At 42.8% G+C, this 20,590-nt stretch overlaps 1 protein-coding gene across 8 annotated transcripts in view; it reads left to right on the top strand.

Moving 5' to 3' along the window:
- The first annotated feature begins 12,846 nt into the window (after positions 1-12,846).
- The window catches only part of KIT (KIT proto-oncogene, receptor tyrosine kinase), an 87,709-nt gene continuing 79,965 nt past the window's right edge, over positions 12,847-20,590 (top strand). For 5 of the 8 annotated variants that reach the window (XM_019640899.1, XM_019640895.1, XM_019640898.1 and 2 more), the window contains exon 1: positions 12,847-13,054. In XM_019640899.1, coding sequence (XP_019496444.1) covers positions 12,862-13,054 — 193 coding nt within the window. In that variant the 5' untranslated portion in view covers positions 12,847-12,861. Of the gene's footprint in view, positions 13,055-13,176; positions 13,359-20,590 lie in introns of those variants that run through there. The other 3 variants (XM_019640901.1, XM_019640900.1, XM_019640902.1) reach the window with 2 other exon arrangements.

Raw genomic sequence — 20,590 nt, 5'->3', positions numbered from 1 at the left:
ATATAAGGCTGTTGCATGAATTTCCCATAACTCAGGACATATTCTGCCCACGGATATACATGGCTGAAGAAAAATTCCATGGAATGAGGAAAGGCTGAATTTAATATTTTCTTGTTTTGCTAACACTTTTATTATTTTGGAGAACTATTCACAAACTGCTTTATTAATACTTTTAATAAATATTATTTTTACTAATTATAACTCAGCATTATCGTAATAAAAATAATACAATCGCAGATCGTTTTAGTTGTTAAGATGGTAAAGGACAGTAAGTACACTCACACAGTTCACATTCTGAGCAAAGAGAAGAGGTGGAGCTGAAGTCACCTGCCTCCAAGTTCCTACAGAGTGCCAGTGGTGGACATTAGGGTCTTAACGGCAGCAATTCTGTGATGTAATCATAAAATCCACAGCTAATCCAAGATTCTCTGCTTCTTTTCAACCAACACCATAGTCAAGGCTTAGACCTCCAGAGTAAGATAGGCTTCGGCTGGAAAGCTCCTCTGCTGCTTACTAGCTATGTGGCCGGAGCAAGCTACCTAAACTTTCCATGCCTCAGTTTTTTTATCTGTAAAATGGAGACAATCTCCTAGGGTTGTTTTTGGTGTTAAATGAGATACTTCACCTAAACCAGGACGTATCAACCTTAGCACTGTTGAATTTTGGGCTGGATAATTCCTTGTTGTGGGAGGGCTGTCCTGTGCGCTGTAGATTGTTTAGCAGCACCCCTGGCCTCCATCCACTAAATGCCAGTGCTCATCTCGCCGCAAATTGTGACACTTAAAAATATCTCCAGGAATTGTCAAATGTTCCCTAGTGGACAAAAGTGCTCCCCTCCCCTCAACCAATGAACTTAGTAAGATATTTCACAAATAGTAAGTACCCAAAATATATTAAGTATTTTTTTAAACTTTATTGGGGAACAATGTTTTTTGGGGGAACAATGTGTTTTTTCCAGGGCCTATCAGCTCCAAGTCAAGTCGTTGTTGTCAATCTAGTGGGGGGGGGCGCAGCTCACTTTCCCATGTGGGAATTGAACCAGCAACCCTGTTGCTCAGAGCACGTGCTCTAACCAACTGAGCCACCAGGCTGCCCCAATTAGCTATTATTTTTATTTTGAATTGCTATTAACGAGCAGAAAATTTGTGCTTACAAAACCTCTTTGTCTCTTTCCTTGATGAGAATTCTTTATGAGGATGTGCAAATGGTCATATACAAGGAGCAGGAAAGGGTGAGCCACAAACTATATGATCAGCTCCTGACACTTTTGTTAAATATAGTGATTTTCTTTCTTTCTTTCTTTCTTTTTTTCTGTTACTAAGGAGAAGGTGAACCAACCCTTGGATCCTTCCTGATATTTTCCAGATTTTGCCAGGCTCTGCAGATGCCTGAGTAAAAAGAATGTCATCACTCTACCAAGCCTGCTGTATGAGAAAAGGGGAGAAGGTAATATGACTAAATCACTTGCATGCTATTATACAAGTTGCGCTCTGGTGAGCCAAACCGTCTCTGAAAGTAATTTCCATGTATTTCCTCACCTCTCACCTTCCACTATCGCTATTACTTAACCCACTGACCCAGATAGCTGCTTAGTAACATTTAATACATGTTGAAGTGTTAGTGGGCTTTGAACAAAACATGAAGAACTTTCTGACTTGCTTTTAGCTCCTTGCCCTTGAACCATTACATGAGTAATTCTTTAAATCTCTTCTTTGCCATTGCTTTAACCATGGCATGTCTTTTCTTTAAGATAAAAATGGACAATTTATGAAAAGAGTTTGTTCCCCTGATACACGCAAGCTTTCATTCATTTAGCAAATGTTGATGAGTTCCTATTACGCTGGACGTTCTATGCTATGGATGCTTCAGTGAGCAGACTTGGTCATTGTTTTCTAGTTGCTTGTGGTGGGGCAAGGTTAGGCAGGAGGGGTGCTGGGGAACACAGACAGGTAAATGGGTGACTACAATACAGCCATGTGTTGCTTAATGACAGGGATATATTCTGAGAAATACTCATTAGGTGACTTTGTCGTTGTGGGAATATTAAAGAGTGCACTTTTACAAACCTAGATGGTACAGCCCACTATACATCTAGGCTGTATGGTGTAGCCTATTGCTCCCAGGCTACAAGTCTGTACAGCATGTTACTGTACAAAACAACATGAGATTAAATGAAGCACAAGAGAAAATGATGCAATCAAGAGACCAGGTAAACACGAGATATATGAGGCTGCTGCTGGCGTATATAACACCACACACGGTTTTACAGCAAATTTTTTTTTATAAGTAGAAAGAATACACTCTAAATAATGACAAAAAGTGTAATATAGTAAAAACATAAACCAGTAACATAGTCATTTATTATTGTTATCAAGTATTAGGTACTGTACATAATTTTATGTGCTATGCTTTTTTTTTCCCCCAATAAGATAGGAATTGTTATTATCATCATTTTACAGACAAGAAAACTGAGGCTTAGAGAGATCAAGCAACGAGCAGAATGCATATTTGTTAATTTTTGCCCCCCCAGCATTCATTGTCCCTTTTCCTCACTACTCCAATTTCATTTCGGGGAGTCATATATCATTCATCAAAAATAGTCTTAATAGGCAGCGAAGTCGTTGACTTCCATTATGAAAGTTGAAGGCTCGGATTCTTCTTTTCACTGGATTAGTACTGGAAGAGAGAAAAATTTATCTAAACACTCTTTTCTGGGACTTCAACCCTTGTGATGTAGGACATTTCTTGTGCTGGGGCTGTGGTCTTGTGGAACCGAAGAATGGAGACACGGACCAGAGAGGTAAAGATGCAGAAAAGGAGTTTATTAGAAGTAAAAATACATTTCAAAGAAGCAGAAGTGGGATAAAAAGTAGAGAATGGCTCAAGGGCCATTATTAGAAAAGAAAGTACACTCCAAAGAGTTTGGAGCGGGCCCTGAGCAGAGGCAAGGCTCAAAATGCTCAAAAGGCCTGTGTTATGCTTTTACGTGACTGGCAGTGCAGTAGGTGTGTTTGCACCAGCATTACCACAAACCCGTGAGCACTGTGTTGCACTATGACATCACTAGGTGCTAGGAATGTTTCAGCTCTATTATAATGTTATAGGACCACTGTCATATATGCTGTTGGTCATTGAAATGTTGTTATGGAGGCCTGTGTGTACCGAGTGAGAAGTGCTAAGACACAGAAGTTGTGTCAGCAGTCACACCGATTAAAATACACAATAGTGTCCCTAGCTCAGTCTTCAGGGCTTAGAAATGTTGCCTCCATTGAAAAACAAATAAAAAGAAAATGATCCCCACTATTCTCCCTCCCTTCCTAAAAAAAACAATATCACACTGAGGAGAAATATACAAAATTCAGTCAAGGGGGAACCTGAAAATTTGTGACATCTGAAGTGTATAGCCCTGGCATATATCAAATGCAAAAGTGTTTGAGGGCAAGAATGTTTAATTTGACATAAATATTTATTAATTTCTAAGTGCATTCCAGAAAGTAATTGACGTAGTTAAAGTTGGCAAATAGCTACTTATTTTTTATTTTTTTAAATTTAAAAGTAATGCAAGAACATGCTTGAGTAAAAGTTCACACGGTGCAGAAAGAAAAAGAGAAAGACGTGACACTTAGATCAGCACATGAAACATCATACTCCCCATTCTCCCCTGCCTACCTTCCCTTCCCCAAGTCCCCCCTCCTCGCCTAAGATGAATAGTTGGGCGTGTATCCTTTCAGAGATTATATGTTAGGTGGAACCATGTAAAACTGCAGTTTTTGGTGGTCAAAACGAGTCAAATCATCAGCAACTTCGTATAATGCTACCTAATATTTAACATGGTTTGAGTCATCCTACACATATTATTCTGTGACTTCCTCTGTTTCATTAAGTACTTATCTTTAAAGTCTGTGAAGACATTGATTTTATTTTTTTGGCACATAACATCTCTAAAAGGATTATTTAAAAAATAATCTCGAGACAATAGATGAATGCTACAGAGAAGAGGAGAGGCTGATGATGGTAGAGCTGCTGGAAAAATTATTCATGTTACCATTTGAAAAATAAACAGTTTGTTCTGAGTTCAGCCTGCCCAGAAGGCCCAGTGTGCATAGTTAAGAAGCTTTGTAGTTTGCAAACAAAAGGACACCCCCATCCTTTTTCTTGTGCTGGGCGGGCTCTTGCTGCCTCCTGTAATTTACCTTTCAGCCACCCAGCGATCGCTGACTGCACTGTGCTGGGCTCCAGGCTGTCTGGGAGAGAGGCTGGCTGGCTCCAAGGCCCAGAGGCTGCAGTCTGCAACTCAGACTAAGTTTTTGTGTTAACAACAAATGTTAACTTAGTTTCTGATGACTGCCGGAGTCTTAGGATAGTACCTAATCCTTCTAGATTGTTGTCTAGTATAATTTTTCATAATTGTTGTTTTTCATAATAATGCCCTAAGAGGGCAATTTGAGTGGACGCGGCACTGGATTTATGGTCAGAAAACTTGCCTTTAAATGTCTACTACATTGTTTATGAAAACTGATAGACTTTGGCTAAATCACTTCTCACTGAACCACAATTAGTTTTAATAGCTATAAAATTAAGACAGTAAAAAATATCTATCATTTATTGGGTGCTTACTATACCCCAAGCACCGCTTTTAGCACTTTATGTATATTAGCTCATGTAATTGTCATCACAGTCCCATGAGGTAGTTGTGACCCTATCCTCACCCCATTTTACAGATGGGGAAACTGAGGTGCAGAGGTTAAATAACTTGCCCAAGGTCACATAGGGAGTGAGAGGAATGAAAGCAAGAGGGATAATGCTTGGAAAAGGTTAAAGAAGTACAAGTGGTTTTAGCATCTCTTTCTGACCATCAGGGCAAAAAGTTGGTGATTTTTTTTTTAACTTCAGCTATTGTCCCCAAATCAGAGAATCATAAACTTTTAGAACAAAATGGGACCTCAGAGATTGTCAAGGGCAAACCTCTTGTTTCAAGATAGGAAGACAATGGGCCGAGAGCTTTTAAGGGTCTCGGGCAAGGTTCAAGTTTGCCAATGAGCATGTAGGGGCGTAGATTCTGCTACCCACTGCCCTCAGGCATTTCCATGGTTTTCCCATTTGGTTAAATATGGTAAACAATTTATACAAATTGCTTATAGTGGACAGTTAAGCTTCTACAATAGTATAATGGAATGCCATGTCCCACTGCCTAGTTTCAACGATCGTCACCACTTGGCCACTCTGGCATCATTTATATCCCCACCCAATCCCTGCCTCCCAACCCCCACTGGATAATTTTGAAGGGAATCTCAGGCATTGTACATTTCATCATGAACAATGTATATTTCAGAACTGTAAAGGTTCTATTTTTAATATGAGCACAATACTATTACCATACCTTAAAAACAACAATATTGCTTAATATCATTAACTAGCTTGTCAGGGTTCAAGTTGCCCCATTTGCCATTGCCTTCTTTTTTTTTTTTTTCAGTTGGTTTGCAGCAAGCAAGTTTTAAACTTTTTAACAAGTGTAGGATACTGTGGACAACCCAAGGATGGTTAAAAAACAACCCCTATCTTTTGGCTCTGAACAGTAAGGTCTGAGGCTGAAAACCTATTAAAATGGAAGAAACGTGCACTGTGGTGCAGAGGGAAGCCGTCCCATAAAGAAGTTTGCTGCCGGGTTCTAAGTCCACCGCTAGCACTCACTGCCCAGGTGACCTTACGTAAGTCATTTGACCTCGCAGTGCCTTCCTCTCCTTATCTGAAAGATGAGGCTAATAATAGACTGACCTCAAATGGTTGTTTGGACAAGACATGTGATAATGCAGGCAAACACTTGGATCAGCACATGAAACATCATACTTACTCAATAAACATTAGCTATTATTATGATATTTCGACATGGTTATGACCCATTAATAAGACTTAAAGGCACTTCATAGTAGAAAGGTGGGTAGTTCTGGTTAGAATAATAGTAATTATTATTATTAATAATTATAATAGTAATTATTATTATAATCACTAATTATATATATAATGATTATTATAATCACTAAGAATAATAATAGTAATAATAATTATACATAATAATAATTATTCTGGATGATGATGATGATTTTGGCCAGGGTTTATTTTTTAATGTGCAAGTCAATTAAAATTAATTGACTTTGTCAATTATAATTAATGTGCAAGTGTTGCTGCATGCATGCTTTGTCCTTGTCTCTCTCTCTCTCTCCCTCTGTCTCTCTGTCTCTCTGTTCACACCCTCCTCTAAACTGAAATCAGAAGGGCTCAATGCCAGCAGCCACATTTCCAGGCATTTCTTTCCTAAAGGGCCTAAGGCATACAAGAGATCTGATTCTTTTTTTTTTTTTTTTTTAGATTTTATTGGGGAATTGGGGAAGGGAAACAGACAAGTTGTTCTTCAGTCTTCGTTGTGGAGGGCACCAGTCGCCATCTGGCTTCCCAACGGCAGCTCGTGGCCTCTAAGCTCAAGGTGCTGTGTTCAATCTTAGCTGTGGGTGGGCGTAGCCACCATCCCATGCAGGAGTCAAACCGGCAGCCTTGTTGTTAAAAGCACACGCTCTATCCACTGAGCCATCCGGGCGGCAGCTTAGCTCAAGGTGCCGAGTTCAGTCTTAGTTGCGGGTGAGCGTAGCCCACCTTTGAACAGGTGTTGTGACACCAGCTGAGCCATCCTGCCACCTGTTGGCAGCTCAGTGACAGCTCAGCTTGGGCGTAGCATCACTGGCCCATGTGGGAATCAAACCGGTGGCCCTGTTGCTCAGAGCTTGTGCTCTTAAGCCAACTCTTAACCAACTGAGCCACTTGGCTGGCCCGAGATCTGATTCCTAATTGAAATGGGGTAGCAGCAGAGGGGTTGCTATAATCTCCATGCTCAGGATAACCATTCATCCTGGGTTGCTTGGTTTCTATCTGCTGTCCCCTTTCACTCCTGAAAGTGTCCCAGTTTGGATGATAATAATTTGTAAGAAAAGAAGTTGGATTTCTTGGAGCCAAAACAAATCCTGATAAAATAAATATAATAGGAAAAAAAGCACCTGATGCATAATTTGTCAGTAATTCCATTTTGCAGACATGCAGTGCCTACTGTGTGCATGGCTTTGTTTGGGGCAAGCCCTTCAGCGAGATCCACAGTTGAGTTACAGCACAGTTTCTTCAAAGAATGAATTATTTAGTGGAGAGGCCATGACAAGGTTACAAATAATTCTAATATAAAGCAATGAAAGATATATGACTTCAGAGATGTCTGAACCCTGTACTGTGGGGATTTATGGAACATGAATATGACTCTGAAGTTTAGAAATATTAATTAATTAGATAAGAGGCTCTACCAAGATGTTGTTTATTTATTTTTGTACAGTGTCCAGGCATGGGAAGTTCTCAGCAATGGCTGTTCATTATGATAAAGTGATCTTTTAGTGTCATATTTTACATATATAAATATATATATATTTACATACATACATATATATGACTCTACGGTTTTTAAACTGACCCCACACCCTTCCTCCATTTCTCACTGGACTTGGCCCTTCTGTTTTCTAATCTTTATTCCTCTATCTTGGCTTTTGATTCTGTCTCCATCTCCCCTTTTTAATCATCTTCCCCCACCATCTGGATCTTCCAAATCTCCCTATTTTGGTGCTTTGACCTCAGCCTACAAACTGCACAAGGCTCCCCAATCTCCCCTCTATCTCTTGCTCCATCCCCTCCTTTCTTATACCATTAAATTTCTTGAAGATGTATTGAGCAATAAATTCTTGGATCTTCACGTCTTCACGTCAATGTATTGCTCAAGCCATTGCATCCTGAATTCTGGCCCCACAGACTCCGTGGGGTGTATGTGTGCATGTGTGTAAATATGCGTTTAGGCACCAAGACCTCTAGGTTAACTAGGGAAGTGAGTTATTACAGTAATTAAGCACCAGGGCTATGCAGTCAGACTGCCAAGGGTTTGAATCCTGGTGCAAATTTTGTACCAGTTACCTAACTACCTTGTGCCTCAGTTTCCTCAACTGTAAAATCAGGAGACCTACTAAGTAGAGTACCTACTAGGTAGAGTTATTGTGAGGATTAAAAGAATTAGTGTATATAAAGAATTTAGAATTTCCCAGGCGTTATAAGTTCTTATTATGATTAAAACTCCAATCAGTGCATTTCTGTCCTTATCTTATTTGACGTTCTAAGAGACAGGACACAAGGGAACATTGCTACTTTCCTGAAAAATCTCCTCTTCCCACAGCCCTCTTAGGTTTTACCTTTCTGACCTTGTCTTATCAGGATCCTCTGTGGGATCTTTTTTTTCTTACTTGTCTCTTAAGTAATGTTTTTGTAGGTGCTATCAGGCGTCTGCTTTCCGTGTGGTATATACTCTCTCTCCGGGGTGACCTCATCCAAATCCTTGACTACAGCTGCCTTCCTAGTGCCAGGCCCTTTGCTGAGCTCCAGGCCTGCATGTCTAGCTTTGCAGAAGTTCATGAGCGTTGCAAACCCAAAAGGCTCAACTCCAAATCTGTCACCTTCCACTACAAACCTACTTCCATGTCTGCTGAAGGCTTGCACATTGTAGCTTATATCAGAAATCGGGGCACCATCCTGGAGTCCCTCTTCGCTCTCATCTTCCGCAATACTGTTAGTGCTCAAGGCCTAGCTCTCTCTTATTCATCCCCTTTCACCCTTCTCACCTCCCCAGACTTAATGCAGTTCACATTCTCCCATGGATCACCTCATTAGGCTCCTCACTATTTTCTTCCTGCCTCAAGGTTTGGCCCCTTTCAACGCATCCTTCACCGAGCTTCTCCACGATGTTTCCAAAATGTAAATCTTATCGGATCTGGCCCCGGTGTAAAAAACTCGAGCGAGTCTCCATAGCTCAGAGGGTGAAGCTTGTGGTTTTTTGGCAGAAATGGTTTTTGTTCATCTCCTTGGTCTCAACTTTTCCCCTCCTCGATAGGCCCCGTTTCCCTAACCATGCCACACTAGTGGTGGTTCTTGGTGCTGTTTCATGCCTCTCACCCTTTGTTTGTGTGCTTCCTACCCTTGCATTCTCCTCCCTACTTTGCTTTCCTCTCCCCCTGACCCCTTTAATCTAATTGTCACCTCTTTGAGGGAGCCTGATGAGATAACTGTACAATATGATTTAGGTGCTCCTGTGTTCAAACATCACTGTGTGCATAGAGCTCTCTTAAGTACATATAATAATGTCATCTTTGACCCCCTTATGCGTCTCTCTTCCTTCTCTGCAAATCTCATGAAGGCAGCATCTGTGTTTTGTAGAACTTTGCATTGCCAGCAATTATTGTAGCACATCTGGCACATAGGTGATGTTCAATAAATAAATACAGAATGAGAGCTTGAACTAAGAGCATACATCGTCTTCTTTCATCCTCACAAACTGTGAAGTGGTTATTGTCAGTATTGAGTCTAGCAATAAGGATCATATATTCATTTATTCCACTTTATGGACAAGGGACAACACTTAGCCAGTTCTAATGGTTATTGGAAAAACGGGAACTATTAAGTAGCAAACTTGCAAAGAATTATATATACTCTTGTTGCAGTAATTTTACCTCTAGGAATCTATCCCAAATAAATGAGGCAAGAGAGTTTCATTCACCAAGTTATTCATCACTAAGAAATTTGCGTAGAAAAAAAAAAACTTGAAAAAAATAGAGAAATGATTAAACATCTAAAATTGTGGTACATATATATAACTGAACATTATACTGCCATTATGTTATGTTTCCAGGAAATTTTTAATGACTGCTTATGTTATGAGTTGTGAAAAAGCTGGATGGAAAACTAGCAAATATAAAATCTGGAATTATATAAAAGGGAAAAAAAAACCCCTTAGAATAAGCAGGAAAAAAATTTGAAAGAAACACACCAAAATGAACTCTTTAGTAATTATATCTTGGGTGATTTTGTTTTGTTTCACTCTTTATCATTTTGGGTATTTTCTAAATTTTCTACAATAAGCATCTTTACTTTGATAATCAGAAATATAAAAATTTTCAAGCTAGAGATTTGTGCTGAGACTATAGTGAACATCTTTTGTTCTATTTGTGCAGCATTATTCCTCCTTACAGTGAGAGTACCTCAATTTTTGGTGAGGACACACCCCTCTTCATTAAGAATGGCCTCATGATGTGAGTGAAGTGGACTCCAACCCCGGCTCCAGGGGTGGGCATGTGACCCAGACCAGGTCAATCCGCATATTCCATCTGGCTTCAGTAACTGGTTCCGGATGGTCATGTGACTTAAGCAAAGTCAGTACTTTTATAGATGTTTACCGGGGCAGAAAAGCTCAATGAGCTGTAAGCCTAGAGCTGCCTGAGTGTACACAAGTACAGGGAAGCAATACAGGAAAGTATTACTGAAGGATGGAGATGGAGAACAATGCATGTACACACACACACACACACACACACACACACACCTTTGAGTCCCTGTGACTTTCAGTTCTTGGATCTGGGAAAGTCTGGAACATTATCATGCCTGGACTTTGCAGTTATAAGAGCCAATAAATCTTAGGTTTCTTTGTTTGCTTAAGTCAGCTTACGCTGGGTTTCTACAACTTGCAATCAAGAATACAATTACAAAAACAATAAAAAAAACATAAAGTATAATTCATGAAAGGGTACAGGGCTATCACAAAACAGAGTACAGAACTGGTTCCATACATCCTGAGATATAAAACATTTCCATAATTGTAAATGTTTCTGTTGGACATGACCTAAGATATTTCATTCCGATAGCAGCTCACTCCTAGCCTCTTCTGGATGCCTCCTTTTAGGACATTAGCTGGCAGAGGGTATTAACCCCAAAGGCTCAGGGACGGGAGGCTCTCTGCTCTGCCCAGCATGAAACCTTTAATAGCCAGATCTGATGAGATTTGGGGTATCTCAAGAAAGGGGTTGGATTGAGGCAGCACTTAGATGTTTAGGGGAGTGGCTTTCTTTCTGATGAGTGCAGAAGGATTTCAATATTCTACCAATATTCTACCAATCAATATGGCCAACTTGGTGTGTACTGGCTACACAGGAGCCCTGGTAGGAGATATTATAGTTTCTTATTTGGGTATTATTTCCCTGGACTGTGAATCCCTCTAGGCAGGGACTTTGTCTTATTGATTTTTGTAGGTTTTGTGCCTACCTAGGTGCTCAATAGATGTTTGTTGAAGAATGGTGAATATGAATGACAGTCCAGCATTGTATAATTCCCTATTCTGGTATTTTTCCTAATAGAAATTTCCTGCTTAGAATTAAATTGCAATATGGTCTCTTTTCACCCACTCTTCTGAAGACTTGTCATCCTCTCCAATATCAGTTGATTGAATGAGAAAATTGTAAATGTTCTCTAAGGCATATTGTTGGTATTTTAACCCATAGTGATTTTTTTCTCACTACAAAATGGATTTTAGAAATAAATCAAGATCCCAGAAACTTATGATTGCTTTGAATGGTAGCTTTTACCTCTGTCATCCTAAGAAAAAGATACGGTCCAATGGCCTAGAACACAAACAGAGAACTTTGAATTTCAGTTCTCCCACAGCTAAATGACTTGAACCACATGCTAGGACATTGGGATGCGGGTTCCCCCATTTGACTGTAAAGATTGTGGTAGGGCCCTCATCTGTCTATTAATAATGGTACTTCCAGTGCCTAGTGCCTCCCAGTTCACAGAACACACCTAAATGCTTGTTTAATTAATAAATAAAGAGAAGTGATAGTTTTTAAGCGATTAGCTTTGAAAATCATTTTTCTTAAACCAACTTAGGTCCTATCAACATCAAACAGGAGAGCTTTCAATATTAAATAAATTGTGTGTGTGGGGGCTGTGTGTGTGCTGGTTAGTTATAAATTTTGGATGCTACTTTAGAGAAAAATCTAGGCATATCTAAATTATTCCATCACTTTCTGATGGGCACCCCCTACTCCCTTTCTATTTATTTTCCATTCTTCAGCTCTCTGGGGGGGAGGAGGGTGTTTTACTGTTTTATTAGGATGCATAGGGGAAGCTCATCATCCTGGAGTTATTCTTAAAAATGACTGTGCCTCCCCTCTGTTAGCTGTGTGATCTTGAACCACTTTTAGAATTATTGCAAAATAATAAACGTATCTGGTCTACGTACCTCACAAAACTGTTATTGTGAGCATGAAATAATATTCAGTGTAAGAAGGAACTATAAAACCCTATACAGGTAGTGTTGTTACCTTGGGTAAGGCAATTCCTAGGCCAGTGGAACCTGGCTTAAGAGAATCATTTCATTATTTTGCTTCTGGTACAGCCTAGGGTAGCTAAGAGGAACCCTGGGATCTCCACCCCTGTAACTGTCGTCTGTTAGAGAGGCAGAGAAACCGTACAGGGAAAGAAAAAAAAAAAAAAGAAAAAAGAAAGAAAGAAAAGGCGCCCAGAGGGTTTAGCACAATGACTTTGGATCCCCGAGCAAACTTCGCAAGGAGCCCCTCCCCACGCCAAAGCCCCAGTCCCTAGAAAAGTCTCGGCAGGAGCTTGTTGAGCTGAGGCCACTCCGACAAATAGAAACCAACTGGGCTGTTACAGGTTAGGGAGCAGGTGGAGAAATTGAACATAAAGAATTACTTACGCCCTGGCTCAGCCTTTTACCGCGGTGCCAGGCGCCGCGCTTGGTCCCCCTCGACTAACAGGAATGGAAAAGAATATAGGGGTCCAATTTCTCACCCCGTTTCCACTGCCCTCCCCCATTTCTGCCCCCGCACCACCTCCACCACCTGCGGCGTCTAGCCTCTTCCTTCGCGGGCGTGCTCGAGGGGCGGGCGGCGGACCTTTATTGTCTGGGGAGCACCTGCCAGGTGGCGGGCCCGTGTCCTAATGTGCGCGTGGTGCCCAGCTTCACAAAGCGCGCCGGCAGCATCACCCTCGTCCGGGAACCGCTTCTGGTGGCCGGATCACATCACAGGGGAGGAAAGATGGAGAGATGAAGAGGCTCCGCGGTCGAAGGCGGGCACCAAAGGCGGACGTGCCCTCCTCCTCCCCGTGGGCTTAGCCCCCACGGGATTACCAGGTCGAAAGAGCAAGGGCCAAACGCGGCAGGGAGGGAGACTCAGGCAGGAGGGAGGGAGGAAGGGAGGCGAGGAGGGGCGCCGAGAAGGGGCGTGGCCGGCGCGCAGAGGGAGGGCGCTGGGAGGAGGGGCTGCTGCTCGGCGCTCGCGGCTCTGGGGGCTCGGCTTTGCCGCGCTCGGTGCACTTGGGCGAGAGCTGGAACGTGGAACGGAGCTCCGATCCCAGAGCAGCCACCGCGATGAGAGGCGCTCGCGGCGCCGGGGATTTTCTCTGCGTCCTGCTGCTCCTGCTCGGCCTCCAGACAGGTGGGAGAGCGCGGCGGGCACCGGGGTCGCGCCCCCTGCCGCTGCCTGTGCCCTTGAGGGCTCCAACTCGTTGCTGGGGTGTGTCCGGAGAGGTGGCCGCCGGTCCACAGTGCCTGTGCGTTTCAGCCTCCGGGAAGATTGGAGGCGTCCGCGGGACTCTTCTGCGCCCAGCCTCGCTCACCTGCGGGAGGAGCCCCCAACCGCTGGTGGTAGGGGCGCTGAGCTGGGGTCTCCCGGGCAAGAGGACAGCGAGGGGGGTTAGGTGTGAGCGAGGTGCAGGCTCAGGGCGCGGGCTGCGGGCAAGTTTGGGGTTGCTTTTGTGCGGAGGGTGCACAGGGGTAGAGGCGAGCGAGTCCGGGGTTTGCACCCAGAGCGTTATCTCCGCGGTGCGTGGCGCGGCCGCTTCTTCCTTTTGTTAAAAGTTGCGCGTGTGTGACCCGCGCACCGGAGAACCGGCCCGCAGGTTCTCAGCAGCGCCGAGGGCAAAGTTGGAGAGCCTTTTCTTTGCGGCTGCTGCTTTCCAACCTCGGGCGCTCTTTGTGCCCCAGAGCCGGGGACCGACCCACTGCCGCCTCTGCTCGCGGCGCCACCCGGGGGCATAAGTCGAAGGCTGCGGCTTTTCCCGGCCCCCGGGTTATGCTTTTGTACAGGGAGTGCGCGGCGTGCGGTTCTGGGGTGGCTGCTGCAGGGATAACTTGGGCAGGGTGTGTAGAAAGCAGCCGCTAGGTTGCAGACTTTTTGCTTTCGTAAATCTCGTGCTGGACGCTTATCCTTTTCTGCCGCGGTGCCGTTTCTTTTCCTGCCACGCGCCTCGGTGCTGCTGGAGGCTGCGTTTGCAGTCTGCTCTTGGGGGAGACAGGGACGGTGCATTGGGACACTTGAGGTCCCTGACTCCGGCCGCCTCCCGCGCTCAGCTGGAGTGCCCGGCCAGGCTGGCGGGGGTTCTGCTAGCCCCTCGAATCGGTGTCTGCGACCTGTAATCGCAGGTCCCTGTTTTCTTTGGGAATTTTGCGATTCACAACACCCCCTCCCACGTGATAGCTATACTTAAGGGCTGCCTGAGATGGGGGTGGGGGTGGGGTGGGGTGGAGGAGGGTGGGAGATGGAGTGGAACTTTCTGCAAATCTTACTTGGATCTTAAAGCTGCTGTGAAAATCCGGTTATATCTGCGCGGGAATTTAGGTGTTATGGTGGAGGACGGGGGTTTCTGGAAGCCCTCAGTCAGATTTCTGCCCCTTCCCTTTTTTCTGGGTGTTGCTAGTGCGTGAGGCAGTTGCAGGTGGCCCGGCCAACCCCTGTACTGTTCTCTCCTAGGTTATTTTTTAAAATACCTTTAAGGCTGCCCTGATGATGGCTAGAAAGTGAGTTTGAACTGGAATTCAACGGCTCCAAAGGCAGCATCGCAGTGAACTGTTGTGGGACTCTGGACTACTGCTCAGTTTTCCCTAAAGTCTCAAGATGCAGCCAGCCTCCCTCTTCCAGGTCTTGTAAGGCATTGTGAGGGCTTTCCTGTGGGGGAAGAGAGGCCTTGCATCTGGACTCCTGTGCGGTAGGAAGGATCATGAGTGAGTGGACTCCGTGACGGATTTGATCGCCTAAGCTTCAAGTGATAGGTTTGGTCCTTCTGTCTTTGTGCCTTGGCATTCTTAATTTCAGTTAAGGTATGTGAACCAGACGCAGTAGGGCACTAGAAAGACAAACCACACAGAATGGTTCTCTTTGTAAAAATTAAATGAGTCAATTGCTTCCTCCTTCCCCATAATTAGCCTGCTCCATTCAATAGATTTTTTTTGGCAAAGGGAATTTTACCGTCTGGCTTCTGGGGGAGGGAGGTGCAGTATGGTGTAGTGAGAAAGCCTCACGCTGCCCTCTGGTTTTTCTTTTCTCAGCGATTTATTGGCGGTGTGCCTTTGGGCTGGTCGCTTAAATTCTGGGGGCCCCAGAAGCCTAAAGAGGACAGCGAGGCATCTGCATCACGAATGATCCTTTGGGTCCAAAATGCTCCTCTCCCAGTGTTCTGAGTAGAACGCTACACTTTTTCTGAACTCTTCACCTGATTTCTTGCTGCCTCCTTGAAATTCCTCAGCCTCTCCTAGTCACAGGGACCAGCCACTTGGTGGTATCCTACTGATCTACCCCCCCCATCCTGCCCTCCCCACCCCACTCCAGTATTTACAACGCCTGTGCTCAGCTGGGTGAACCTGCAGGGAGCAGTGAATCATATCTACCCCTTGTTCCTGCAGGTGTGAGGCTATAGTCATTCCCTGCAGCTGGACACATTGTGGATCATTATTCTGCTGGAAATAATACGATGGTCTTATAAAGGGATCCCAGCTAAGTCATTTATCCCCATCCTGGTCTTTCCCACTCATCCATACATTTGTTCTTAATGACTTTATAAATCATGTATACTGTTCCATGGCAACACGTTTTTCTATGGCGCCTGAAATTTCGCATTATGTCTGTGTTGTATGTAGTTGTCGCTCTTTAATTGGAAACTGCGTGCATGGCCCTGTGCTGGGACCTTTACCTGACATTTCCAGTTCTCTCAACAAGCATCAGAGGCAGTACTGTCACCATCCCTATCGTTTTTTATAGGAGGAAGAACTGGCTGAGAATAAGCCAGCTCCCAGAATAATCAGTGGTGAAGCCTGAGGTTGGTCCCAGATGCCCAACTGTAAATCTATTGACAGGAATTACCAGAATCAGTTATAAAGTGAGATTCATTTGAAACTATTTAATGAGTACCTATTATATGGCAGGCATTGTTGGAGGTTCTGGGACTACAGGTCATTACCTTCTCAATTTTCATGAAAAAGACCTAGAATTGCCTGTCTTATGGTGTCTGAGTTAGAGTGTTCTCAACTTGAGGGAAGTATTCACTGNCCATCTGAACCTTTCCTTTTCCTTTGCCCCTATTTTGCTCATCATCTTAGATTCATCCCCAGCAGTTTCCCCTCAGTATGGTGGGGCTTTGTTCTAGTTTGTTAGTTCATAGAGATCAGACCACCCCCACCCCAGAACATTCCCATACACTAGATGTACATGGGTCATGACCCCCTCTGCACTCACTAGTGAAATTGGAACCTGAAGAGCCCTCTTCCAGTTTCTGTGGGTGTTCTCAGAATGGCCTCTGAGGGCTCCAGGAAGACTAATGGCAATTCTTGAAGCTGTTGGGAGCTTGTCTCCACCTCCTCATATATAAGGTTAATGTGGATACCTTATCACCTGGCTTTGGTGTAGATGTTCTCTTTTTTGGCTCTGCTCTATTTGTCTAGGGGCAGGCTGGGGAGATACAATAATTATGTTGTCACCATCGCAGCCACCACTCTCTTGCCAGAATCTATATGGACTTTTTAGCATGACATTCGGTAACCTTTGAGTCTATTGGGACCAAAGTAGCAGTCTTGAAATGTGAAATCATTGGTAGCTACCTTTAAAAATAATTTTCTTCCAAAATAAGTTACTGAAAATATGTAGAGAGAAAAGTTAGTGGCTGTAGACTATCTGAAAACTGAAATTGAACACCTTACTTGCCTACCTAGCATTAGCTTTCTAAGCTCATTATTTGTGACAAAATTTAATGGTTAAAATCATATGAATACCAGGAAGTCCACATCTGAACTACTGTTTCTGAGGAAAATGTATAAAAAGTGACATCACAGGCTTTTGCCATTGTTTGGTGTGATATTCCTTTAGTTCTGAAAGAAATAATACTATTTTATAGTTCAAAAGCTCTAAACCTTACTTAACACTTTTCATACCATCTAATAAAGATAAAATCATTACTTAATTAAGTGCATGTTCCTCTTTCAGCTTTTTTCCCCAGTGAAAAATTTGCATATCTCTAATTATAGTGATTTGGAAAAAAAAATTAAAAATAACTGCCAGGGCTTGACATAATATTAATTTAGATTTTCAAAAATACTAAATTTCCTCCCTTCAACTTGAATTTCCTCCAATTGGCCATAGATTTAAATCATTAATACATACTAAAAGATTACAATTTTAGAATTGGCCCCTTTCTCCTCTGCTTTTAGAGCTAGCCATTACTCTAAGGCCATGTAAGGAAGACATAAAACTTTCTCAATGGACATATTGGAAACTTTTTTTTTTAATTCTGGAAAATAGAGCAAAGTCGTTTCAGACATTTCCTCTTGTTTTCTACAAAGAGATTGAGAAGAAATCATTTCAAACACGGGGCTGATCATTAAGAATTCTTTACTGAAGGGAAGTAGGCTTAATGTATTTNACTTGAGGGAAGTATTCACTGTGGGGGGGAGTCATTAAATTATAGCATTTGACCCCAAGTATGAGGGCTTTTTAGGTGTTGGCTGTGCCATTCCAGTTAGTCCCTCAGAAATGAAGATAAGCTGTGTCTAAAATGATGGTGCAAGTCAGTTGAAAATTTTTTTCATCCCCCCACACCAAAATATAAAAATGGTCTTAGCATTACATACTTCTGGCATACTCATGAAAGAGAAAACCCCCAATAATGGGTAGTACCACTGGGCCATTTACCCTGGGTGAGCATGATGAGATGGCTGTGAGGGCAGGTTACCACTCCTGTAACCTTTCTTCTCCCAAAACAAATCCTCATCAGAAATGTGCCAAGTATTTTGTGGGCTTCCTTTGGAGCGCATTTATGTACAGATGTTGTTGTGGTGATGGATTTTGCTGCTGTTGTTGACAGCCGCAAAAAGTTGCCCATAGGATTTTGACTCATTTCCTCAAGTCTCCCCCAGCTGATTAAAGAAGGACACCAGGAAATGAGCTGTGGTGCCCTGAGTGGAATTCTTGAAGCTGGATTGCAGTGTGGAGACTCTTCAAAGGCAGAGGCAGCAGCAGCATTTTCTCTAGAATGAATTTAGTTTTAACAGTCTACAGGCTAGGACGTGGGAAGCGCTTTATTTTGTCGCATTCCTGTGTGGTAACTTTTACAAAAAGGGATTGAAAGACATTTGCAGGAAAGTTAAATATGCAGAATTACATAACTTGAATAGATATTTTCCTGTCTGCAAATCCAGAGTGAGGAGGGGCCTACAAGGGAGTTACCAGAGGTGACAGTTTGAATCTACACCAAATCCAGGGTAAATCTTTGTTGAAAGTAGAGAGGACTTGTGAGTAAGCTCTGATTTCTGACAGGAGACAGCCCGTCTTTTGACTTTGGACTCTTAATAAATAAAGAGAAGTTGCAAGCTGATAGCCCAGGGATATGTTTTGTTTGGCCCACATGATGCTTTTTTAGAAAACATTGAAGCAATATTTAAAAATAGGGAGAATTTATATCAAGAGATCTCTTAAAGAATTGAAAACTCTACCCCTTTAGATAGGACCTGTGCTCTTCAGGTTGCTTGAGGCAATAACTGTTTCTACTGCCAGCCCTTAGGCATGAAGGCGTTTAACCTTGGGCCCTGGGACCGCAGGTGGCACCACGCAGACACCTAGAGGCAGGAGCACAGGCCTATGGAGTGAAGACAGCCTTTAATTAGTCTGCTGGCTCCATGGCTGACAGCCTGGTGGCCTTGGAGTAAGTTGTGTAACCTTGCTAAGCTTCACTTTTTCATCCCAGTTTTAGCTGTGTGACTCTGGGAAAATTACTTAACCTTTCTGTGCCAGAAATGTGTTGCTACATATAAAGTTTTTAGACTGGTGCTGTCTGGCAGGCTCATAGTTACAAGCTCAATATATGTTAGCCATAATTATTAGCTGTAAAATACAAATTATTATTATTTCTAAAATGGGAATAATGCCTACTCTAATATGATTGCCCTAAAGATTAGAAAGAGATTCTTATAAAGATGCTTGGCACAGGGCCTGGGATAGGATAGGCACCTAACATGTGTAAACTTCATGAGTATATAGAGTTTGACTATATTCTGTTTTTAATCCTTGCATGCAGGTACCAGTAAGCACTAAGTTGACAGGTTTTAAAATGAAATAAACGTTAACTTTTGTCTTGAGTTTTATATAACTGTTGACATAACAGTTGAGAATTACTAGTCTTAGAGATTGAATAGATCTCGAGGTGTGTTTGTGTAAGGAAACCTAGGAGACTTCTTCAATGAAAACATTCATACCTGCTAATTTTTCCATTCGCCTTATGCTTTAGCCGTCATGCTTACATTTTGGTTAGGACACATTTTTGTTAGATTTCTTCCAATGCGTACCTTTCTGACAGCTAGGTTTTTCAACATTTTTCCAAACTTTAAAGTTTAAGCTAAATTATTTTTCAGGGCCTGTGGCATCAGAGTTAAGAGCTTGGGCTCTGAAATTGACAACCTGGGTTTTTATCCACTTGCCAGCTTTGTGATGGGGGTAGGGGTAAGACGCTTTATGCTTTATTTCCTCATCAGTGAAATGGTCATGATGGCGTAGGGCTACTGAAAAGAGTAGGTGAGGTTATACATATCACATGCTTAGCACAGTGTGTCCCTTACATGGAAAGCACAGCATTCTGTTAACAGGCGGAATTTTTTTTTTCTTTTCCTTTTTCAGCTTTGTTGCTTAGAAAAAATAAAATGGAAATGGTTTAAAACCAGAGTATATAGAAGTATTTTTTGGTGTTAAGATTAAGTGTATATATTTGATGTCTAGGTTTTTCTTTGTTTGTTTGTCTTTTTTTTGGGTTTTTTTTTTTGTTTGTTTTTTTAAAGCCCACAGTTAGTGGTAATGTATACTTTCTTCCCTGGCTCTTTATTTAACCTCATTCTTAGCCTGCTTTCCACCAAAGGGGATACAGATTTCTGGGTAAGAGTTTTGGAGGGGAAAGGTCTGTAATTGGCCATTTTCTCAAGGCGAATAAGGAAGTGTAGCTTACATGGGGTCTCCAAACCGTATACCTTATAAAGTGTTTTTGAAAGCGCCTAGAGAGTCAGGAGCTTCTTCGTGACTGCCTTTCTAGGAGTGAGGGACCAAGCTGAACTTGTCCATTGCCTCTGGCTGGACATTCAGTGGTGCTCAGTAAATATTGGTTTAACATCTGTCCTCTTCTCCAGCACTTGCACAGCACTTTGAACACAATAAATGCTCAGTAAACATTTTGGATTTAGTTTAACAAAGGTTTATCTGTCAGTCTGTATGCCTTGATCCTTGCAGGGACTCCAGGTACTGGCTAGGGGTCAGCGGTGGTGGGGGGACAGGGTAAGAACACTGCCACTGATTCAAAATAGAATTAGTGTGTTAAGAGCAACGTGCGTGGGCAGGATTTCAGAGGAGAGGCATTTTTGTCT

The sequence above is a fragment of the Hipposideros armiger genome, unplaced genomic scaffold (genome assembly GCF_001890085.2).
Source record: "Hipposideros armiger isolate ML-2016 unplaced genomic scaffold, ASM189008v1 scaffold_53, whole genome shotgun sequence".
NCBI lineage: Eukaryota > Metazoa > Chordata > Mammalia > Chiroptera > Hipposideridae > Hipposideros > Hipposideros armiger.
This window is presented reverse-complemented; position numbering and strand designations above follow the sequence as displayed.